This window comes from Brachypodium distachyon, chromosome 2 (genome assembly GCF_000005505.3).
Source record: "Brachypodium distachyon strain Bd21 chromosome 2, Brachypodium_distachyon_v3.0, whole genome shotgun sequence".
Lineage (NCBI taxonomy): Eukaryota > Viridiplantae > Streptophyta > Magnoliopsida > Poales > Poaceae > Brachypodium > Brachypodium distachyon.
In genome coordinates, this window is record NC_016132.3 from 45,079,597 (window position 1) to 45,101,263 (window position 21,667).

Sequence of the window (21,667 nt, forward strand, 5' to 3'; positions counted from 1 at the left end):
GCTTGAATAAAACTAGCTAAGTACCGGTGCGCTGCAACGGAGACACAAATATTTCAATGATTCATGTCTCAAATATAGATTACGCATGTCCATTGACCCATCGATTTTTTTTTCCAAAACCTAATTAACAAACCGTGGAACTTACCTTAATTTGTGAAATTTACATTGCATATGGGTTAATTTTCTCAAATATAAATTACGCATTATTTTTTTAATTTGTGAAACTTATTTTGCTATGGGTTTAATTTGTGAAACTTACTTTTCTATGAGCTTAATTTGTGAAACTTACCTTGGGTACTCGCCTGGACGGTTTTTCTGGACGCAGGATGTGAAGCGGACGACATACGAAAAAGTGTGTTAATCAGGGACGTACAAACTGAGGCTTACGGAATAGTAAATATAAAGATTACTTGGTCACCATATCGATCACTTGCAGATTTCTTACTAATACTGTATCATGGTTGTCCACATGTATGCATCTATCCAAGTGAATAAAACCTCTGCACTTTCTTCTCAGTTTCAGCTTGCTTTCGTACCATGTCAAATCCTTCGTACTCCCTCCGTCCAACAAAAGATGTCTCAAGTTTGTCAAAATTTGGATGTATCTAGACATGACTTAGTGTATAGATGCATTCAAATTTGGTCAGACATTGGACGGAAGGAGTATGATATTTGTGTCTCTGGAAATATTTGATATCTATATTCGTCAACCTAATACCAAAACCTGCAAGTGCAATCAACAATTACTCTCTTCTCTGCAGATTATGTCCAGTCCTATAACATACCAATTACTTCAAGTTATCTTAAAGATCTTTATGCTGGTCACTTCAGGCACAAGACATAGCCAGACATCACGAGCATGCTTCCATCTGATCCGCCATTCTTCACAATTCAGTACATCAAAAAATGGAAAAAGACATGCCACTGCCATCGTTCCTGGTGACAAAAAATAGCAAATTTCAGATAGTAGTTTCCAATAAATAAACATATATTTCTATGAATTATTTTTAGCATTTTACAATATATTTGCTTTGTTATAATTCAGTACAAAATTCCGCAGCAACGCGTGAGGTACTATCTAGTTTTGGAAACACGCCTGCTGCAGTTGAGGCCCTCAACATGATTAGTTTGGCTGACATTGGTTCAGATTCTTTGCTTGATGTATATCTTCAAGTTAGTGAGGGTAGAACTAGCTTGGGCGTCATCAATTACTGTCACCGTGATCTCCAAACGGCGGAGCGTTGTTTTTTTTTTTAGAGGGGCGGAGTTAGTAATTAGGCTTGAGAAAATTTAGAGCATTTGGCCTCCCTAGAAACTGAAAACTACTCACTCCGTCCCATAATATGGATGTATCTATACCTAATAAGTGTGTAGATACATGTAATAAAAAGTCACTTAATACGAGACGGAGGGAGTATATTTTTGCACCAAAGCTTCGTGTAAGCTCTACCACCATCGACGTCTTGTCCTTTCCCATGCCGTCGGCATTCCTTTTGCTTCCTAAGATCACCGTGGCGTCGATGCCGTCTCCGACAGTGAGGTTCCATATGTCGTCGGTCACCCCGATCGGCTTTCTCCTCGTAGACGTCCTTCTTCACCTACATGGTGTAGCTTGTGTTGCTGCGCCGAGAAACATATGTGAGACCATCGCTGATTGAGGAGTGGTTGCCATGGCCGTCCAACACCACCACTATATCCGCATGATCGGCCCAAGTAAATACACACTAATTTACAAAATGGGTGAGGAGAAATCAATATATCGATCCAATATCACATGAAGTAGCTAGCTCGAAACTTGAACCGATTGATCAGAGGCCCGGGTGTAATCCACTACCGTAGCTGGCAGGCAGTCACTCATCGCTTTGGATGAAGCGTCGAACGGTGAACTGCTCGGCCTCTACTGCTTTTGCGACCAGATGGACGCCTCCCCACTCCTTCGTGTCCGACCCAGGCCCAACATTTTTATGGTCCAGTTCTTTTCGGTTTCCTGGACCAGCTTCTCTGAGAAGTTTCCCTTCCCCAAATTTTTGGAAAAACCGACACCTAAATTTGATTAGGCTTCCAAACTAGCTTGATCTAAGCTACTTCGGAAGTGTAGCTAAATTTAGGATGCGGCTTCTCCAGAAAGCTGGGGGAGGACAGCTTCTCCAGAAGCCGAGTTTAGAAGCCAAAAAGAACGCATCCTATATTCGCCCTAGAAAAGCTTATTGACATCGGGTTGTCGTTCCACTTGAACAATCCCTTGGGAGTTACAATCATGGACATGTCACATTCCATAAATACCATTCGCGCCTGTGGCCTCCACGGACGGCCGAGGTAGGTGTCAACGCCGGCGACGTCGTTGGACGAGATGACATTGCAGAATTGTAACACACAACCGTTTGCATCCTTTGCCATCATGTTACTTTGCCCGTGAGGGACAGCCCGCCGACGATTTCACACCTTTGGAAGACAGTCGTCGCAATGCGGAAGATGAAATCCACGGTGCCTTCGATGCGGCAGTCTAGGTAGAATTGCTTGTTATTTTAGGGTACAAAAGGTGTCGGCAGTTGAAGTTAGAGGGACGCTGCCCCCCGGCCTCAATGTTGAAGCCAGCCTCGCTTATTTTCGGACGAGGGAGTATTTTTTTAGATGAACGGCCAAAATTTGTCGAGGCAAATGGCTGGTGTGGAGAGCGAACGATTTGTCTAATACGGACGGCTGGATGATCACGAGGGGTGCGGCACGTACGAGACGATGGGCGTTCGATTCCACGTCTGTTGTTGCGCACCTACCCACAAACCCCGCCTGCCCTGTTCCACAGAAGCAGGGAGAGGCGAGGAAAGGACACACCAGCAGAAGAGGAAGAGGAAGGCAAGGCAAAGCCGCCGCCGCCGCTGCGCCTCTCTCATTGATCCCTAGCCTTCCGCTCCCCACCACAAGCGACAACCCAACGGCTCCGAGCGTCGTTCCGCTCTCCCTCCGATGGCCGTGAGCTCGCGGCTGCCCGCCCCTCCCGCGCGCGGTCTCCTCCGCCGCTCGCCGCCGCGTATCCTCCCTGTCGAGCGCGCGCCGCGACGCCTCGCGCCTGGGCTCTGCGCCGTCTCCGGGAGTCCTGGAACCGGCGGATCGCCCGTGCCCAGGCGTCCGCCGGCACCGGCAGACGCCGCGGCGGCTTCGCCACCCTCGCCGGCGCCCTCCCCGGCTTCGTCGGCCTCCTCGGCCATAGATTTCCTCACCCTCTGCCATAGCCTCAAGGTACACAACGCGGATGCTCGCTCGTAGTTGATCTCCATTTAATACGTCCCATGCGATGCGAAGGAGTGCAAAGATATACAATTTCGCTATAGAGAATGGATATGTTGAAACGGTGGATCATTGAAAAGTCTCAAGTATGGGCGCCCAGCTAACAACTTCATTATGTGGTGTATGAACATGGATTTGGTTTGAGTTTTCATGACTTCATGCCTATCATATCACATGATTCTGACGCTTATTGCATTGTTCCCTCGTTCTTGTTCTATGCCACAGACCACTAAAAGGAAAGGGTGGATAAATCATAGCATAAAAGGTCCCGAATCTATTGCTGACCACATGTATCGTATGGCCCTGATGGCTTTGATAGCTGATGACCTACCTGCTGTAAATCGAGAAAGGTTAGCTTCTCTCATCGTACAAAGTGCCTATTTTTCTCAGTTATTTCCTTTTAAGATTCACATTGGAAGAGTATCAATTTTAGGCTTCCTTCCCATCAATAATGAACCGCACATTTTTCTTGAAACAGGTGTATCAAAATAGCCATCGTTCATGACATTGCTGAAGGTAGGCCAAAAAACGTACTATTACTTACGGATGTTTTTACCTAGATGCCTGCTATGTGCACTTATTGGTTATGTGTGCTGGATCCTGTCGGCTCTGTATTGTTGTCATGTCGGGCTCTGTATCCACTCTTTTCTTAGCATCTCAGTTTTCATCCAAGCACTATTTGACAATACCCACTTTATTTTATTAACAGCTATTGTTGGCGACATCACTCCGTCTGACGGCATACCTAAAGCAGAAAAAAGTAGGCGTGAACAAGAAGCTCTAGATGAAATGTGTGAAGTTCTTGGTGGTGGACCAACAGGTATTTCTCCATTGTGGACATGGAATTTCTGTTCATTAAGGAATGTTCAATAACAATTTGTTACCATCACTGCAATTTGCTATTTTTTAGCTGAGGAGATTAAGGCGCTGTGGGAAGAATACGAAAATAACTCTTCTGTTGAAGCCAATCTTGTAAAGGATTTTGATAAAGTAAGCATGATGTTACTTTGAACATCTTTCCACTTTTTCTAATGTATATTGATTTGATTTGACTTGCATGTTGTCTAATTTCTAGTATATATCAGGGTTATCATTTTTTATTGATACAAGTTTTCTTAGTTTGGACACAATACAAAATATTTTCAAGTTTGGTGGAGAATGCACTACTCATGAACTTGTTACTACTTCTTACACAAACACTTATATATAAACTGGTTATTCATTGTGTTTTTTCTCTGAGCTTGCATTGACATTGAAATAAGTATACAAAGATTTTGTTCTTTATGATGAATAGCCTATTGGCTGAGTCACAGCTTAAATCGTTCAGTAGGTCCTAAGGAGTGCACAATCTTACCTCTTGGATTTCTTAGAGATATGCCAAGTTCTAAGACTTTGAAGCATATAAGTTCATAGATATTAATATTATTGTTGCATAAACGGTGTTTCATGCAATGTATTGTTCATATGTCTTATTATGGTTTACTCTGTTCTACATTTCTTTTTCCTATGTACTGTTTGGTTCAGTGGATTTCACCTGTTCCGTATTTATTTTTGTTTCAGGTGGAAATGATCCTTCAAGCATTGGAATATGAGAAAGGTATTAACCTTTTGTTGTATTTGATTTTCATGCATACAAACAATGAACTGCTTAGTCATTTCAAATAGTTGTCCTGTATGATGCCTAGTGTAAATTGGCTCTTTAGTCTGAAACGACCTGCATGAGGAATAACATGCATCAAAATCATCATGTTCTCACTACACCTTTTGTAATCCTCTGCTACTGCTAATAGTAATGCCTAGCAAAACTAATATATACCTGGTTTTGGAAAGCTCATACTTTGGAATTGGTTGCTAATAACATCAAACTACTTGCTTCATGCTACCTTTTTTTTTGCTTCAGGCACCGGCACCATGCAATGAATCATTCTTACTTTCCTACCTGCATATGTTGCCATCTTTCTCTCCTGTACATATGTGATGTGCTAATCCATTTATGCTGACTCTCCATCTTGAAAATTTGCAGAGCATGGCAAAGTGCTAGATGAGTTCTTTCTCTCAACTGCTGGTAGTGTGATTAATCATTGTTGCAATTGCCATTGAAGGCACACAAAAATGTAGGTTCTCCTTTTGTTAAATAATACTTTTTAAACATGCTATTACAGGGAAGTTCCAAACAGAGATTGGCAAGAGCTGGGCTGCTGAAGTGAATTCGAGGAGAACCAAGGGATGCGGACAGTAGTACGGGCGCTTCATGTTTGATTTCTTTACACAGCTTCTACTGAAATTTCCTGACATGGCTGGTGTGATGAATCGCAGACCTCCAGATTCAAGTCAACTTCAAGGCAATCTTAACCTATTGCCGCAGATACCAAAGGTTGGCAGGCAATAACGGGCAGAGCATTGACGAAAACTCTTCGATCTAGGTTTGGTTAGAGAGCTCAGTGGGCTGAAATTTTTACTGAGAATAGTACGTTCTGAACATTATTATGTATACTGGTAAGGGATCCAGGGAAGACATGCCTTTTGTTCACTGGCGCAATAAAGAGGATTAACGCCCTTCAGTCTAAGGGTGATCTCTCTTGCAGCTCTCTGCCATGTCACTCTAATTTTTTGTTTGATATTTGATGCTGCGAAAGTTAGGCAAGGAATCATCAATCATGATGATTAAGTTGCAACGGAAATGCACAATTAGCAGAAGATTTTTTTAAAGCATTAGCAGAAGATTCTTAATCTTCAATCTTCACTAGTCGTTAGAGAAATGTGTTTTTGACTCTCTTGCTGGTCTCACACATTGTTAGATAGCAATCGTTAGTCATTACAGTTACCCTTTTGGGGTTGCTAATTTAAGGATAGTGCGGCCTATCTTCTAGATAAACCCCTGGAAGCTTCTTCCCTCACGCTCACAGTAACATTAGCGCCACCTGCTGCATTTTGATCAGGCGACACATTTCAACAAATTTAGTAAGCTTCTAACTTCGTAACACAAAACTTTCTACAAGAACATGATAAACTTTCGACCAACCTACTGAAGATTCATTTTCTTCATAACCAAGCTTCCCACAATATATTCAAACTTTCTGCTGGACCGCATGAGCTTCCAGTTTCTTCAAATCAAGCTTTCCCCCAAGAACAAATCAGCTTTCTACTGAAACACGTGAAGCTTTCAACATCTCAAACAGCGACATGGAATTCTTATCCAGTAAAAACAAATATTGAAGTGTTGAAAGAGAGAATTCTGACCCCTTTTTTTGTTTTATAGATGATGAAAACACCCCAAGAATAATCAACTCTTGCGGGGTTGATGAATCCTAAGAGCATCTATAACGTGCATCAAAATTGCAAATCTACACATTTAGACCTCTTCTTGCACGGCAAAGTTTGGACTGTTCGAACAGTCTAAACATTGTGGTTGCCTATGAGGCTATGACGGCAAGTAATTAATTGTGCTTCTGATTTCGGAATTAGTACCTCGATGTTGATCAACTTCTATGTCAGTAGCTGTCCAGATTTGTTGGCCAGGTAAATTTTGGGTTCCACAAAGTTCCAAGCCTACAGGCCCAAGTATGAGTCTCATTTCTACCATAACTTCAAACATGTCAGAAAATAAATCTTATCTTTCGCATCTCTCGGAGAAAGAGTTAAAATGAGTTGCTTTCTGGAACTTATCCTGTTTCCTGTAGTCAGATGAGACCTTCAGGATGGGCTTGGCCATGAGAGTCTCTATCCAAGCTTCCAACTTCTGCTAGCCTGTACTCGTTTTTCCGATTGAACTATGTCTTACTTCATTTCTTATAATAGAAATTGGAGGGTTGTATGTTGTACTCTCTTCTTCAAAAACCAAAAGGGATTCCACAAGAGGTGAACACAGGATTCGGTTAAACAATAGAAATCACTTCCCAATTTTCACTTCATGGCAAACAGATCACAGCCTGAGATCTTGACTAAGTTCTACAATCACGGGCAAAGTTCCAGGAGTTCCTGATCACTAACTAAAAATTATCATCAGCTCAATGTCACAAAAAAGGAGTTATAACAGGTCACTCACAAAAGCTCCCCTTGCTAAACAAAGATTATCGTTGGGTTAAACTGTAAAACATCACCAAAAACATTTATATTCCTTTAAATGGTGTTGGAGCCATAACCATCCTACCTGAACCACCATCTTATGCCAGCGTTTATTGGGTCATGAAGAAAAGGGGTGTAACTGTGGATGTAGGGGTTAACTGTTCGGCCAATTTTAAGCCAGATAGCTCTGTGGTAACCAGCAGTGAAAGGAGAGTGATACATGAGCTTCAGCAACTGCAATGCCAGATAACCAGAGTGAGATTGGAATATGCTGAGACGTTGTCTCTATTGATACATAGTAGTAATAACGTCGATAGTCACAGATAAAAGCAACAGATCACGCAAATTCATAGTTGTCCTTAAACAAACAAGTGTTACTTGGACTAAGCAAACAAACACTGATGCTTCTTGAAACTAGCAAATGTGCATGTGCAAATGTGCGACTTGGACTAAGCAAACAAACACTACAATGCTTCTTGAAACTAGCAAATGTGCACGGCAAACGCGCGTTCTCCAGCATATAAAATAGTTCTCCCAAAATATACTGCCAGCAGATTTCAAACTCTCCTTCCCTTCGGACTATTTTTGAACTTAGTATTATGTTTAATAATATTAGCTAGATAAACCGTTACAATATGTCATAACAATACATCGTATGTGGATGCGAATAAGGTTAGTAATCATGGTGTCATGACTAAGGAATAAGAGATAGGTTCTGCAATTCTTCATAATATAAAAATGGGTTGTGTTGTAGTATAGGTTAGTCATATGGGGTTGTTAAGGAATTAAATGTGCAATATGCATAATTTTTAGATATTCAACTTAATTCTTGAGCAATTAGATTAAATTAATAGCAAAGATGGTTTCTGTCAAACCTTAACTCGTACTCCCTCCGTCCCATAATTCTTGTCTCAAATTTGCCCAAAAATGGATGTATCTATTCCTAAAAAGCGTCTAGATACATGTAATATTTCGACAAGAACTACGGGACGGAGGGAGTACTTCTTATATTAGGAGGGATATATATATTCTAAAAGGTAGCTGACAGTACCAGGTTAGCCATGCAGAAGCAACAATTATTTAGACCAAAAAACATTGTCTAGCTTTATTAACAAGCAGGAGTTTTGCATCCTAAGATGCTGGGGTTACTAATTCCTAGCTTTACAACTTGCAGAACAAAAGGCATGTCCTTATTGTAGGACCAACCCGGCAACTGAGCTCAACACAATAGAAGAAGAAACGATCGTTGCCTAGATCCTTTTCTAAATGAAAATGGAATATAGTAGCGTTTACTCAGTTGGTGGCTTGGTGCAGCCATTGGAGCATTTGCTTTGCTGCTCTCTTGAGATTACTGAGAGCCATCAAGCCATTGGAGATTATATTTGTCATGCATGCACCCATACATGAGCTGCTCAAAGCCCAGGCTCCAGGAGCATAGGCAACAGGAGACATGCCTTAGCACAAGGTAGAGCTGTTCTATTTTAGTTATTTCCTCTCAATTAACAATTGAGCCTACCCCAACTTGCTTGGGACAAAAGGCTTAGTTGTTGTTGTTGCCTCTCAATTAACAATTGATTGAATATTTTCCTTCGTTTCAAGAACCTCAAAAGGACAGGGTTGTCCTGCTTTCAATAAAGAAGAATGGAATGGCCCATTGATCCAATAGTTTCCTGTTGTTAGGATTTCATGTAATCCGTCTCTCCTGTATAGAAGGACTTGCACATGAGGAATAACCAAACAAGAAATAAACCAATCTAATCCAGAATCTCCTTCCTTTGGGTCCTCCCTGAGCCTGAGGCATAGCTGCGGCCATGGCGCCACTGCCCCTCTTGAGGTCCAGGCCAGTATAGCAGTATCATAGCAAGCTACCACGTCTATACCAATATTGGTGTTATGCAGGTCTTTAGGAATGAGCTACAAAATTAAGTGATACTCCCTCTGTCCCATATTAAGTGACGAAATATTACATGTATCTAGATGCTTTTTGAGTATAGATACATCCATATTTGGGCAAATTTGAGTCACTTAATATGAGACGGAGGGAGTACGTTTCTAGTTTGTTGTCAAATTCAGTGAGCACTTGTTATGGTCAAAACTTATACGTCAATCGGGGTCAGCCATGACGAGGATTGAACACTACTATTGTGATTTTACAGACCATGGTGTAATATGTGAGAAAGTCAACATTTCAGTTTATAGTAAACAAGAAGTAGATCATTAGGAGAAGCAAATCAATGTTTATTATAAACTAACCTGCCAGTACATGAATGTTTGCATAGCATTACGTTTTTTCCTGCACAAGTAAAAAAACAGTAAGAACTTGGAATTAAGTGGAGGAGGGGAAATGAGAAATTAACAAGGCTAGGATCTACTGACGAGAACAGGGATAAGATCAAAAGAAAGCCCAACAAAATCTCTGCATTTGCACACAGAAAGTTTACTGCAGTTGTGTTTGTCTCAACCCATGTACAAAGTGGCTCCAAGTATGCCCTGCAAATTAACAACAAAATTGTTATAATCATGTACCATCATGTTCAACAATAAAAATATTGCAAGCCGTTAGGAGCATTCAGTTCACAGAAAATGATCACTCTGTTTTTATCAGCTTGTTACCATGCAAATTTTCATACGAATAAATCATTTATGTTCCTTTTTCAGGTAACCATCAGGAGTTCTGGCTATTCATTAAGCAGAAAAAGAACGTATCCAGTTTATGAGGGAGACTGGATCACTGGACCCAAAAACCTCACGATCATTTCTGTTTTATGTTTTATATGCATGGATTAGGGTTTTCTCAACTGTTCTGTTCGTAGTACCATGGAAAGGCCATGGAGAGCACCATTATGACACATTTAGGTTGCAAACCCAGATAGATGGAAGTAACAACAAAAGAAGCAGACAGCAACGTAAATGATGAATAGCATGCATTGATATGCATAGTCAGCAAGACATTTTGTTGCTACAAATCTGTCAAGTTTATTTACCTGTACAGAGAGGAATTAGTAAAATGGCGCCGTAGAAATCTGGCCACATGTTCGAGTGCCCAACAAATTACCGGTACCAAAACAACTGCCAGAAAAGTGTATCTCATCATGCATACAGAAAATGAGATGTATGGGTACTGGGTAGTAACACGGAATTTCATACAGAAGATAAATAAATGAAGATAAATACTTCATATGCTTACGCTTAAAGTGTAGTTTAGACGTAACAAACATAAGGCAGTACATGAATGGTATAAAATCCTTCGATGAAGTTACATGGTGACACCAGACCTGAACAGCCTGTGTGTTTCCTGCTCCGGGTAGCTGACAGGAAGGGGAAATGGTAATTAATTTCTGCAAGATGTCTAAGTGCTAATAGTAAAATAGCAATTACAGTTCTCAGTTTCATGTTACCGACCCCATAAAGAGCAAATAAAGCATAACCTGTGGTACAGGTTGTGCCAAGAAGTGACAAACGATATCCCTTGTATTGCAGTTGCTGGGTTGCCAGTGGAAGGATGCCAATCAACGCAACAATAAGAACCTGTTGGAAAAAGAAAAACATGTATGATAAAGATAAGCGACTATTTATTAGCTAAATTATTTCGCAGATATCAACAAAGAAAAAACTGCCTCATTGCTTGCTTACTGTTGTAATATAATATGATCAATTAATACTGACCATCCATTTATTTATGAGGAATTTTGAAACTAAACTCCATTAGGAAAAAGAGGGGTTTAGATGAAAGTATTCTCATGAATGCCAGCTTGCAGGGTTGGCTAAATTAAAATATCCTTGGACTAGCAGTTCATCTGATTGATATCACTTCCACAACTTAGCTGCTGTTTGACACTCTGTTCAACTATGCTTAAACATTGTTATCTGGTGGAGAAGCAAATTGAGATGGATCTGGCACTCCAACACATGCATCAATTGAGACAATACTAAGATCTTCAGAAAGGATTTGTTTCAACTACAGAAAAATACCATGTGATACAGTAATTGCTGACAAAAAATCTATGTTCAGACATTTACCCAAGCATTAACAGAAAAATGTAACGACCGCTTATCCAACTGCAATGAAAGTCTGCTTCTTGCTGGTCCAGCAGAATCAGTCCCTATGAAATTCATGGAGATCAAATTGTCAGATGAGAAAGGCTACAAAATACAAATAAGGTGTCCACTGTAGAGAGACACAACAATATGCTTATTATCACCTGGATCATGAGGTCTTGCATTATCATTAGCTGTTGTAGATTCCCCCTCCGATGGCGCTGGGAGCTGAGAAGAGCTGGCTGATGACATTCCTTCAAAAACAAAATCAGGATCCTATAACCAAACTCGGCATAAGAAACAAACCTAAGGCCTCATAGAACCACGGTATGCATATCCAAATAAAAATAGACCGGGGAAAGGAGATAGAAAAATTATATTAAGCCAATCAACATCACAGCTTTAACATCAATAGCATGTTTAAAAAGTAAGGAGGTTTGTGTAAAATAACATTGGATATCAATGACTTGACTTGATTGAAAGAAACTAGATATACAGAAAATGTTGCCGTAAAGGTTCATCCTAAGTTTCGTAGAGAAAATGTGTGATACACTGATTTACAGTCACATAGTCCTAAAACTAATACTAAAACGCTACTATAAAACTTTAATTAATTGACCCTGCTCACTGTTTCATATTGCCATATTTTAATCCATTCATTTCCATTTACATTTTTCATAATAGTATATACAATGTTCTAACTAGCACACTGACAGAAGTCACATAGTCAAAATGGCACGTATCAGAATCACTCAAACAGGCACTAACAGAGCAAAAACAGAAATTCTACTCTCTTGCTGAAATGTTTGATTTCACAAAATGACAATATGTTTGCTTCAACAATATGTTGCAAGGATGTACAGTCAGTCAGTCACACCCAACTCCCCCCCGCAAAAAAAAAAAGTCACACCCAACTCCCATGCAGAGCTAGTTAGCTGGACTATCTATAGGACACATTTTCAACGAATGAAATCAAATTGGAAAACATTCAATTTCAGCGGCTGCGGTTTTGTACTGGACAATTTGAAGAGCGAGCGAGCTACAGCTAGAGTTAGCTCGGAAAAATATCGCTGAGGCAAGACTGCGCTGAATTAATTCAGCAAAAGAAAGGGACAAATCTCAAGTTCCTTCTCCACAGGCTCAAAACCGGCCAAAGAGGAAGAGTAAAGCGCAGAGAAGTGAGAATCTTGAGAGTCCCTGACCAATCCCTTGAGAAATTAGGCACGGCTTAGTATTACAGCACTCGACCCTGCAATTTCGGTCAAGATTCCCCTCCCACATCCTCATCGTCTTCATCTTACAACAAAACTGAAACTTTTTTGCTTCCTTCAGGCTTATGTGGCGGGCGCGGCAGCAAGAGGTGAGGTTGTGCGCATTGCGGGGAGACAAATCGGGTTTGCGAATTAGCAAAGTCAAACGAAGTACTGCTCAACTACAGAACAAGAAGTTGCAGAACACGAAGGGAGATACTAGTAGTAATGAGCAGCAGGGGTAAAACCTAACCTGCGTAAAATAATCTTGGCCCGCTTGGAATGGAGACAATCACTGGTTCCGATACGACCCCGGCAAGGAGAGGGAGAGCCCTAGTACTCCTCCTCGAATCTAAACTTGGCAATCTCCGACGCAAAGGCGCACGCAGCAGCACAGAGACAGAGGGAGAAGACTGACTGACTTGTTTCAGTATCGCCTCCTTTCCTTTCCGTCCTCTCTCGGCTCTGATTTTTCTTTTTCTGACAGCAGCTCTGATTTTTGTTTTGCAATGCAGACCGATTGTTATCTCGTTATGACGAACGCCCACTAACCCACGCGTCACCGAAAGCGACCGAGGGGCCCCGCGATTATGGATTGACGGTTCAGGGGCGAGATCGCAAAATTGGGGGTTTCTGTGGTGGCAAGATTCCCGGAAGCGAGAGGATAAAACGAAGGGAAGGGAAAGTTCGGGCAGGGAGCAGCGAAAGCAACCGCACCAGATCTATCCGAAGGATGCTTCTTGAGTTTTCAATATCTGTAGAATACTTCCTCTGTCGTCTCGCTCAAATTCGTTTAAATGTAGATTTATTTATACCCAAAAAATATTAATATTTTGTCGTTTAATATGAAATGGGAGGGAGTAGTGTTGTCAAATTTGCATGATACATTTACGATTTTGCTATTGAGAAGTTGTCTGATTTTTAGTTAGGAATCAGTCGAGTGATTGACCGAATCCAACGACAGCATGTGAGAGATTGGAGTGTGGAGATGACATTCAGATCTTAATATAACGGCCATGATACGTCGACTGCGATTTAAAATCATTTGCTTAAAAAACAGACGACTGAAAAATAGTCACACCATATATTTTAATGTGAGAGGAGACAACATGTAATTTTCTCACATCTCATTGGACAACCAACATACAACCTATTAAAATATTTGTATGATAAGTTGTTGGATATTTTAAGCATCACACAAGATATTATACATGTCTTGACTAGTGAAACATACCAACCCACCAACAGCTGGGTATTCATGAGCCACGAAAAATGACCAACAAAACATTATCGCCATTGACCTTGTGCATAGATAAATGAAAGAAAAGAAATAAAACACTAACTAAGTACTCCCTCCGTCCCATATTAAGTGACTTTCTATTACACTACGTCTGGATGTATGTATTCAGGCATGGAATTGGGAATTGGAATTAGACAGCCTTCAATTCCAGCGTTTGGATGTTTATAGGATTCACCCGTAGAATTCGCCCACGATTCCAAACGGTATCGCGGAGACGCTCTCGCTTCACAAGTCAATTCGGAGCTCCCTCGCTCCGTATTGGGCAGAATTTGGCCCCACGCTCATCCCGCAAAGCAACTTACCGGTTCAGCCTCCCTCAAAGAAAGAAAGGAGAACAGAAAGACCCAAACCAGCGGGAGGAGGCGGGAGGTTGCCGGTGGCGCAGGTTAGTCCCAGCACGCACGCAGAGCTCCGACCGGCCCTCCTCCCAGCACGCACGCTGAGCTCCGGCGCCGCCACCTCTTCCTCGCGTCGAAGGTCCGCCACCCCCGCTCCTCCTTGCAGGCAGAAGTCCGTTGTCACCACCTCTCTCCGCGGAGAGCCTCCGTCGCCGCCTGAGCGCCCCATCTCGCATCATCCCCCTGCAGAGATCCGCCGCCGCCTGAGCCCAACGGCCGAAGACCCACCCGTGCGGCCGTGCGCCTTGCCCCATCCCCCTCTCGCCCCCAACCTCCCTACGCATAGAGGTTCGCCGCCGCTTGAGTTCCCCTTCTCGCCTTGGCCGCATCCCCTTCGACCTCTCCTCCTTATTTCCTCCCATGGCCGGATTCTCCTAGCCCTTTCCTCTTTCAGTCCCCTCCAATGGAGGAGCACAAGAACCCTAATTTTCAGTTTACTACTAATCCCCAATTTCTTGGGCAGATCTTACCGTTCTATTTCGTTATTTTTTCAGGTTGTTCTGTGAGCTCCTCTGTCAGTCTGTCTGATTGATCAGTACTTCAGTAGCATATTGCTTCCTAGTCATATAAATGGGTGATTTCTTGGGCCAACATGGTGGCAATTTTTGTTGCTGAAGATCATCGTTCAGTTTTGTGGTTCACATGTTGGAATAGCAGTTTTCATGCATAGGAAATTACACCACGGGTCCATGAACTTGACAGCGATGTTCAGTTTCATCCATTAACTTGAAAACTTCTAAAATGACTCACTAAACTTGACAGCTTTACTCATTTTAGTCCAAATGGCCAGATTCGGGCAAAATTCGGTCATGATGGCATGTGACGTGGGTCGGGCCGTTCGAGTAGACGCCGCCGAACCCATCGACGGAGCCATTCACATGGACACCACGTATGCCGGCCCGAAGTGGGTTCACCGGCGAGGGCAGCGTCTCCCCATTCTAGAGATTCGAGGGGGTTAAACAGAAAAGGTCCATAACCAAAAAATTGTGAAAAGCCCCCTCACACGCCGGCCAGGTCCAGTGGTCCACGACACATGCCAGCGTGGCCGAATTTCATCTGATTTTGGCCATTTGGACTAAAATGAACAAAGCTGCCAAGTTTAGTGAGTCATTTGAACAGTTTCCAAGCTAATGAATGAAACTGAACATTGCTGCCAAGTTCATGGACCTGCAGTGTAATTTCCTCTTTCATGCATCTATATTCTATCGTGTAATTGTTCTTCACAGTTTCCATTTGTTTATAATATAATCAGTGGCATCCAAGTTATACATTTGGGTCATTTTCACCCCAAGTCATTGCGGTACAGGCTCCTTTTTTCTACATTTTTATGTGTATAATTTTCAGTCCGGTTGTGATCCATGTAACTCTCCGAGATGATGAATCAGAATTCCTATAATTGTTATAGCGTATTTTTATTTTGAAAGATGTATAGAAAAGTTAAAGCTTCATACTAATATACATGTGCAATTCCTCACTTTGTCCATCCAAACATGAATTGGAATTGGTGCCCTCCTTGAATCCCATGAGCCAATTCAATGAGCAACCAATGAAATTGGAATTAAGGTTCAATTCAGATTCCTTGTTGAATTGGACTTCCAGCCCAATTCAATTCCTTGCTTCCCAATATCTACATCCAAACAAAGCCTTACATGTATCTAGACACCTTTTAGGTATAGATACATTCATATTTGGGCAATTTGAGTCACTTAATATGGGACGGAGGGAGTATAAGAAAGGTAGTTCCAAAGGGCCTTCTACGAGGAAAGCATGAAGTCATCTCAAAAGAAAAAGGTGGCATGAAGAACCTCAACAAAATTGAGGACTTGTGATGTCATTTTTAGCAGCAAACCCCAATTGTGATCCACTAGAAAGATATGAAAAGAAACAGATACAAATGACCTTACCCATTTAAAGAGCTCGCTCGTTTCGTGGTTAGTATTGCCCTAAATAATCTTAGGTATACCACAATTGTCATAAAAAATATGACAAACAAATAGAAAATCACAAGGATTGTAAGAATTGAGTAAATAACATGTAGACCAAAGAAAAAAGGTGGCCAACAAAAGCAAATAAGACATATCCAACGTGTTACGACACATATTAAAATTATTGTACTACGCTCTGTAAGAGCATCTCCAATGAGCTATCCTAAAGATATCCCAAATGTCTTATTTAGGACAAAAGGACATATTGTCCCAAAAATCAACTCCCAATGGGCTACCCCAAACGGACAATATGTCATAGATGACCGGTCATATCCCACAAAGTTGCCCCAAATTTGGGAGAGAAATGGGTGTCCGGTTGAGCTCTTTGTCCGCCCTGGCTCACACCAATTCCTCTTTTTTTTTCCTTTTCCCAGGCGAGCATGCTCCCTTCGTCCAGTATTCTCGATTACCCCGTCGCCTCATTGCCCTAGCCGCAGCCTCCATGGACGGCACACGGAGGCCGCATCCTGTTGCCTCCCCGTGCCCTAGCAGGCTAGCCGCCATGCTCCATCCGCAGCCAAGGCGGCCGTGGGGTTGGGGTCGAGCTTGGCGGCCGTGACCTGGACGAGCTCGATGATGAGACGCTTCATGTGCAGTGTGAAGTTGCGGGCGCCGCGTAGGTCGGCAAGGACAAGTTCCATCTTGGTGAGTTGAAAGGGAGGAGCCTACTCGTCGTCAACGGCCGCTGCGACCTATATGCATCAGAGGTTGGGGTTTACAAGCCGTGGGCCAAATTTGAAGCTATCTTATGTGAGACATGGTGATTTCTGGAGCAATGAAGCTAGCTGGATTGGTAGAGTTCTTATCTATAATCTCTATAATGTTCATCCCTACTAAAAGTCATTTATATTTGCAAGCTGAACATGCAAGGTGTCCGCATCATCAAATTGATCTCCACTAAGCACAACATGCAAAATGTCCACATCATTAAATTGGTTCCTACTAATTCAAATCATGTGCATGCAAAATGTCTATATCACCATACATAGCATATGTTGCAGCCCCACTAGCAATACATTTTGGTGGCCCATTCGACGATTCAACATTTTAGCTCCTAAAACTTTTCATCTTCACTTTTTTATAATTAATTCACCAATTACCCATATTTTCATGATATGTATGTTGATCTTTTTAAGAATGTTCAATATACAGGTTTTTGAAACTTCTCTTTTCGGTTCTCCGAAGTTTTTATGTACATCAAAATTAATCTACGTTTTGCGGCATATATGTTATGGATGATAAATCCGTTTAGCCTGTGATATTGATATTGTTTTTGCATTTGATCATATTATTATCATTTGTTTACTAACATCACGTCCATATGTGCAAATAGAAATTGTCCGCCACAAAGTGCGGGGAATCACCTAGTTGATAAAGCAATCCATCCACGTATTTACTGTAGTTCCTTCATCTTCTTCAGGTTTAGCTGCTACTACTATATATGGGAATCTCCCCTTCTTGATTAATTTTTCTTTCGTCGCACCTAATGGTGAGAAATTTGCCTACATTTTCATAGTCCGTATGATACATATAATGCATGATGTAGTTTTTGGCTTAATTTGAAGTTGCATATTTTAACTAGTGCATTTTTTAAGCTTCACTTCAGATAATGGGATTCAGTTTAGAAAATCAGTTTGGTTAACTAGCAGCCCGTGCAAGCTTTGGGGAGAGAAATTTGGAGGACGTTGTTGGGTGATGAGACGGACACATGTCCACTTGCTTTCCCAAACGGACAAAAATAGGACATTTAGGAGCAAAATTTGGGATTTTTTTGGCAAACAGAGGGCAGCCCCCTCCGGTTTCATTAAAGGAAACCATGTGTCTGTTAATACAACTTAAATAGATCGCATCGAGCAACAAACCCAGAAACAAAAGCACCGAGTTAGTCTCGACCTCTTTCGTTTTGTAAAACTAGGCAGCGGCAACAACTATTACCCTCCACACACACTCAACACCTGACACCAGCTTGGGGAATTCAGGACGAAGTTCATGATCTCACGTACAGAAACCTCCACACAGACTCTGAAGCCTCAAGATGTCAGTGGAAGAGTAACTGACACTTCAACCGTGCTTTGCCTTAGTCAAAATCAACTCTGCAGAAGTTCCATGGATGTCCCATTGAAGATGTTCTAACCAAACTAAAATGAGTTGCCATGTTGCTTTGGTGTCCAATCGGACATGTAGTACGTTGCTCTCCTAGCAAGCTGTTGTTGTTTGCTCTTTGATGTAAGTTAAACATAGGTCTATGCACGATGGTCCGTCAGTTCAGCGTGACATGGCAAACTCTAGTTGCCTCTTTATAAAAGTCAGAACAGGTGCCACGGCACTTTTGGCCGCCCTGGTGGTCACAATGAGGCTTTTCTGTACGCCTGTACACGACGCTTGGACGAAAAGGAACGGACGGAGGAAACAGCCACCAAGTCAATGAGTCAATACCCACTAATCCCCTCCTTAAAGCAAAAACTGGAGCCAAACTACTCTGCAGAAAACAATTGCATACACCGATCGTCATGCACATCGATTGACGAAGCACCAACTCCACATCCCAAGTTCGGAACCAACCTTGCATTCCAACAACTCAAACCCTTGGCTAGATCGATCGAAACAGACAGGTTGGTCTCAGCCAAAGCTTAGCCGCCATGGCCATGGCATCCCCAAACAACAAAGCGCTGGAGCGGTACAAGAGCGCCGTGACGGCGGCCGCGTCCGTCATGGGTGCGGCCATGCTGCTGCGCCGGGTTGTCGCCGACTTCCTCCCGGCGGGCACGTCCCTCGGCGCGCTGCTCCTCCTGCCCCCCGCCTCCGCCCGGCGCCACGCCGTGCTCATCGAGGAATTCGACGGCGCCCTATACAACCGCGTCTTCCTGGCGGCCAAGGCGTACGTCTCCACGCTCCTGGCCGCGGCGCCGTCGTCCGTGCCGCTGATGAAGGCCAGCCTGCCGCGCGGGTCCGGCGCGGACCAGCGCGTCCTGCTCGCCCTCCGCCCCGGCACGGCCGTCGTCGACGTCTTCGGCGGGGCCAAGCTCACGTGGCGCCTCAGCAGGCAGCAGGGCAGGCGCGGGGAGGACGGCGGCACGCGCGAGGCGTTCAAGCTCAGCTTCGACGCGCAGCACAAGGACATGGTGCTCGGCGCGTACCTGCCGGCCGTCATGGCGCGCGTCGAGGCCATGTCGCAGGGGCAGAGGCAGCCCAGGCTCTACAGCAACGAGTGGGGCAAGTGGCGCGCCGTGAGGCTCCGCAACGCCTCCACGCTGGCCACGGTGGCCATGGACGCCGAGCTGCGGCAGGCCGTGGTGGAGGACCTGGACAGGTTCTTGACGCGGAAGGAGTACTACCGGCAGACGGGGAGGGCGTGGAAGAGGGGGTACCTCATCCACGGGCCGCCCGGCACCGGCAAGTCCAGCCTGGTCGCCGCGATCTCCAACCACCTCCATTTCGACGTGTATGACCTGGATGTCGGTGGCGTCAGGAACAACACCGAGCTGAGGAAACTGCTGATTCGGATGAAGAACAGGTCCATATTGCTGGTGGAGGATGTCGACTGCGCTCTGGCGACGGCGCCGCGGAGAGAAGGGGATGGAGGCTCCGATGGGAGCAGCCTGGCCCCGGCTGCGTCCAAGAATCACAAGGTTAGTTATTACTACTAATCCAACGCATACTGCAAGTTAATTACAACAGTTTAGTCGACATGCGAAACAGTAAAGCGTCTCATTTTGAGCACAATCTTTTTGGATTGCTTCTTGAAGAAGGTAAGCTTTCCATGAGCATGAAGGTAATAAAGTCATGCAAGTGATGCAAGTGCCAACAATCATCATAAGACACTTCATAAAGAAACGTTCTGTACCGAAGCTTTTATAAAATCTGGCAAGTGCGCACATGCAGTGCGTTGTGCATACGCATGTGCTTGCAGATCAGAACATTGCGCGATCATTTTTCTTAGGAGAACATTGCACAATCAGACTACTTCGTGGAGTATAAAACTATTTGCTTTAGTCCTTCGGAGTACAATTTTTACAGCATCTAAGCAGGTCACGGTCTCGCATCCCTCGCTCAACACTAGGCACCGTCAAAACTCTGTACCTTAACTACTGTACTGTTGTTTGTCCAACAATAGCAGTTACCACTTCATTGCTTTTTTGGACCGTAAAGCTGGGCACGACTCATGCTTCTTTAATTTAACTGACCAGATGCGATGCTTAGCTTGTCATCGTCAGTTCATTCAGCTGTCGCTCACCGTAAACATGCGCGCGATGCCGATGCAGGTCACTCTGTCGGGACTGCTCAACATGGTGGACGGCCTGTGGTCCAGCAGCGGGCACGAGCGGATCCTCGTCTTCACCACGAACCACAAGGACCGGCTGGACCCGGCGCTGCTCCGTCCGGGCCGGATGGACATGCACATCCACATGGGCTACTGCGGCTTCGTCGCCTTCAGGGAGCTCGCGGCCAACTACCACGGCGTTGACGACCACCACCCGCTCTTCCCGGAGATCGAGGCGCTGCTGCGTGAGGTGGAGGTGGCGCCGGCCGAGGTCGCGGAGAGGCTGCTCATGACCGACGCCGCCGACGCCGCCGTGGAGATGGTCGCGAAGCTGCTGAGGGACAGGAAGGCCGGCACCGGGGAAGAAGACGGCGCCGGCGGGTACGTCAAGCAGAAGCTCCACGTAGGGGGGCCTCGGCGCCCGCGTCGCTTGGCCCCGGCGCCGGCGCCCCGTCGAGGCGGCGTGGGTGCTGCCAGTGCCAGGCGGCCCGTGCTTGGCGAGGAAATGGGCGGTTCCTCGCGACGAGGACAGGGGCGTGGATCAGGGACAGGGCGGCATGGACGAGGACGGGGGCGGCGGTAGACAAAAGATTCAAAACGTACTCCACTACCGAACTTGACCAACTCTGCCACGGTAATTCGAAAATTGTAAACCATGGATGTTGCGGAGTATGGAAAATACTACTAGTAGCAAGTAAATAAAAGGACATGCTGGGTTGGCCGGCCCTCGGAACACGCCCTGGTGTATCGGCCGGCGAGGAGTACGACAGCTGCGAGCCAGCCGTGTTGTGTCACTTCCCAAAATCACTTCGGTTGTAACGCGTGGCGCTGTCACACGTATCACGGCCCCACGTTGCCGGACGCGGACGGCAACGGCGGTTCTCCGCCGCAGCCCAGAGCCAGCTACTCCGCGCGGGGGGCTGTCTCCGTGGACCGCAGAACAAAGGAGCCAGCTCTAGAAGAACCTGCAAAGATTCCCCTGCGCCACAAATCATACGCAGTTTTTGGCACCACCCTTGTTGCGCGGTGCGGCCCTACCACGCGGCGCCCAACTCACCAACCATTTTAGCCCATGCACGGACTCT

General features: G+C 44.3%; 3 protein-coding genes across 4 annotated transcripts; 2 read left to right on the forward strand and 1 right to left on the reverse strand.

Annotated features, from left to right (window-relative positions):
- The first annotated feature begins 2,964 nt into the window (after positions 1-2,964).
- LOC100823883 (HD domain-containing protein 2) lies at positions 2,965-5,869 on the forward strand. The gene is made up of 9 exons (XM_010233771.3): positions 2,965-3,237; positions 3,511-3,635; positions 3,764-3,801; positions 3,995-4,105; positions 4,196-4,275; positions 4,846-4,882; positions 5,309-5,350; positions 5,448-5,523; positions 5,602-5,869. Coding segments are annotated over exons 1-9 (783 nt in total). The 3' UTR covers positions 5,603-5,869.
- Positions 5,870-7,155: 1,286 nt separating this feature from the next.
- LOC100824192 lies at positions 7,156-13,149 on the reverse strand. Of its 2 annotated transcripts, none has more exons than XM_003569384.4 (9): positions 12,892-13,149; positions 11,553-11,642; positions 11,371-11,453; positions 10,753-10,878; positions 10,538-10,658; positions 10,335-10,419; positions 9,727-9,840; positions 9,604-9,643; positions 7,156-7,584 (listed from the first exon to the last, which is right to left on the reverse strand). In XM_003569384.4, exons 2-9 carry the CDS (start codon positions 11,638-11,640, stop codon positions 7,432-7,434), a joined length of 810 nt encoding a protein of 269 aa, XP_003569432.1. In that variant the 5' UTR covers positions 11,641-11,642; positions 12,892-13,149; the 3' UTR covers positions 7,156-7,431. The 2 variants fall into 2 exon arrangements, with proteins under 2 accessions (XP_003569432.1, XP_010232074.1); XM_010233772.3 differs by having other exon boundaries at positions 11,553-11,664; positions 12,892-13,030.
- Positions 13,150-18,660: 5,511 nt separating this feature from the next.
- LOC100824692 (AAA-ATPase At3g50940) lies at positions 18,661-21,346 on the forward strand. The gene is made up of 2 exons (XM_003569386.4): positions 18,661-19,950; positions 20,584-21,346. The coding sequence occupies exons 1-2, from the start codon at positions 18,961-18,963 to the stop codon at positions 21,163-21,165; spliced, it is 1,572 nt and encodes a 523-aa protein (XP_003569434.1). The 5' UTR covers positions 18,661-18,960; the 3' UTR covers positions 21,166-21,346.
- Positions 21,347-21,667: the final 321 nt, after the last annotated feature.

Bases quoted from the DNA above. Each gene is read 5' to 3' on its own strand.
- LOC100824192 (XM_003569384.4), bottom strand. From the start codon at position 11,640: ATGTCATCAGCCAGCTCTTCTCAGCTCCCAGCGCCATCGGAGGGGGAA. The intron at 10,879-11,370 runs GTAAATGTCTGA...TTTTTCCAACAG, and splicing joins ATTTTTCTGTTAATGCTTGG to GTTCTTATTGTTGCGTTGAT. The intron at 7,585-9,603 runs GTTAGTTTATAA...CTGGCATTGCAG, and splicing joins AAACATTCATGTACTGGCAG to TTGCTGAAGCTCATGTATCA.
- LOC100824692 (XM_003569386.4), top strand. From the start codon at position 18,961: ATGGCCATGGCATCCCCAAACAACAAAGCGCTGGAGCGGTACAAGAGC. The intron at 19,951-20,583 runs GTTAGTTATTAC...ATGCCGATGCAG, and splicing joins CTGCGTCCAAGAATCACAAG to GTCACTCTGTCGGGACTGCT.
- LOC100823883 (XM_010233771.3), top strand. From the start codon at position 2,965: ATGGCCGTGAGCTCGCGGCTGCCCGCCCCTCCCGCGCGCGGTCTCCTC. The intron at 3,802-3,994 runs GTAGGCCAAAAA...TTTTATTAACAG, and splicing joins CGTTCATGACATTGCTGAAG to CTATTGTTGGCGACATCACT. The intron at 4,106-4,195 runs GTATTTCTCCAT...GCTATTTTTTAG, and splicing joins TCTTGGTGGTGGACCAACAG to CTGAGGAGATTAAGGCGCTG.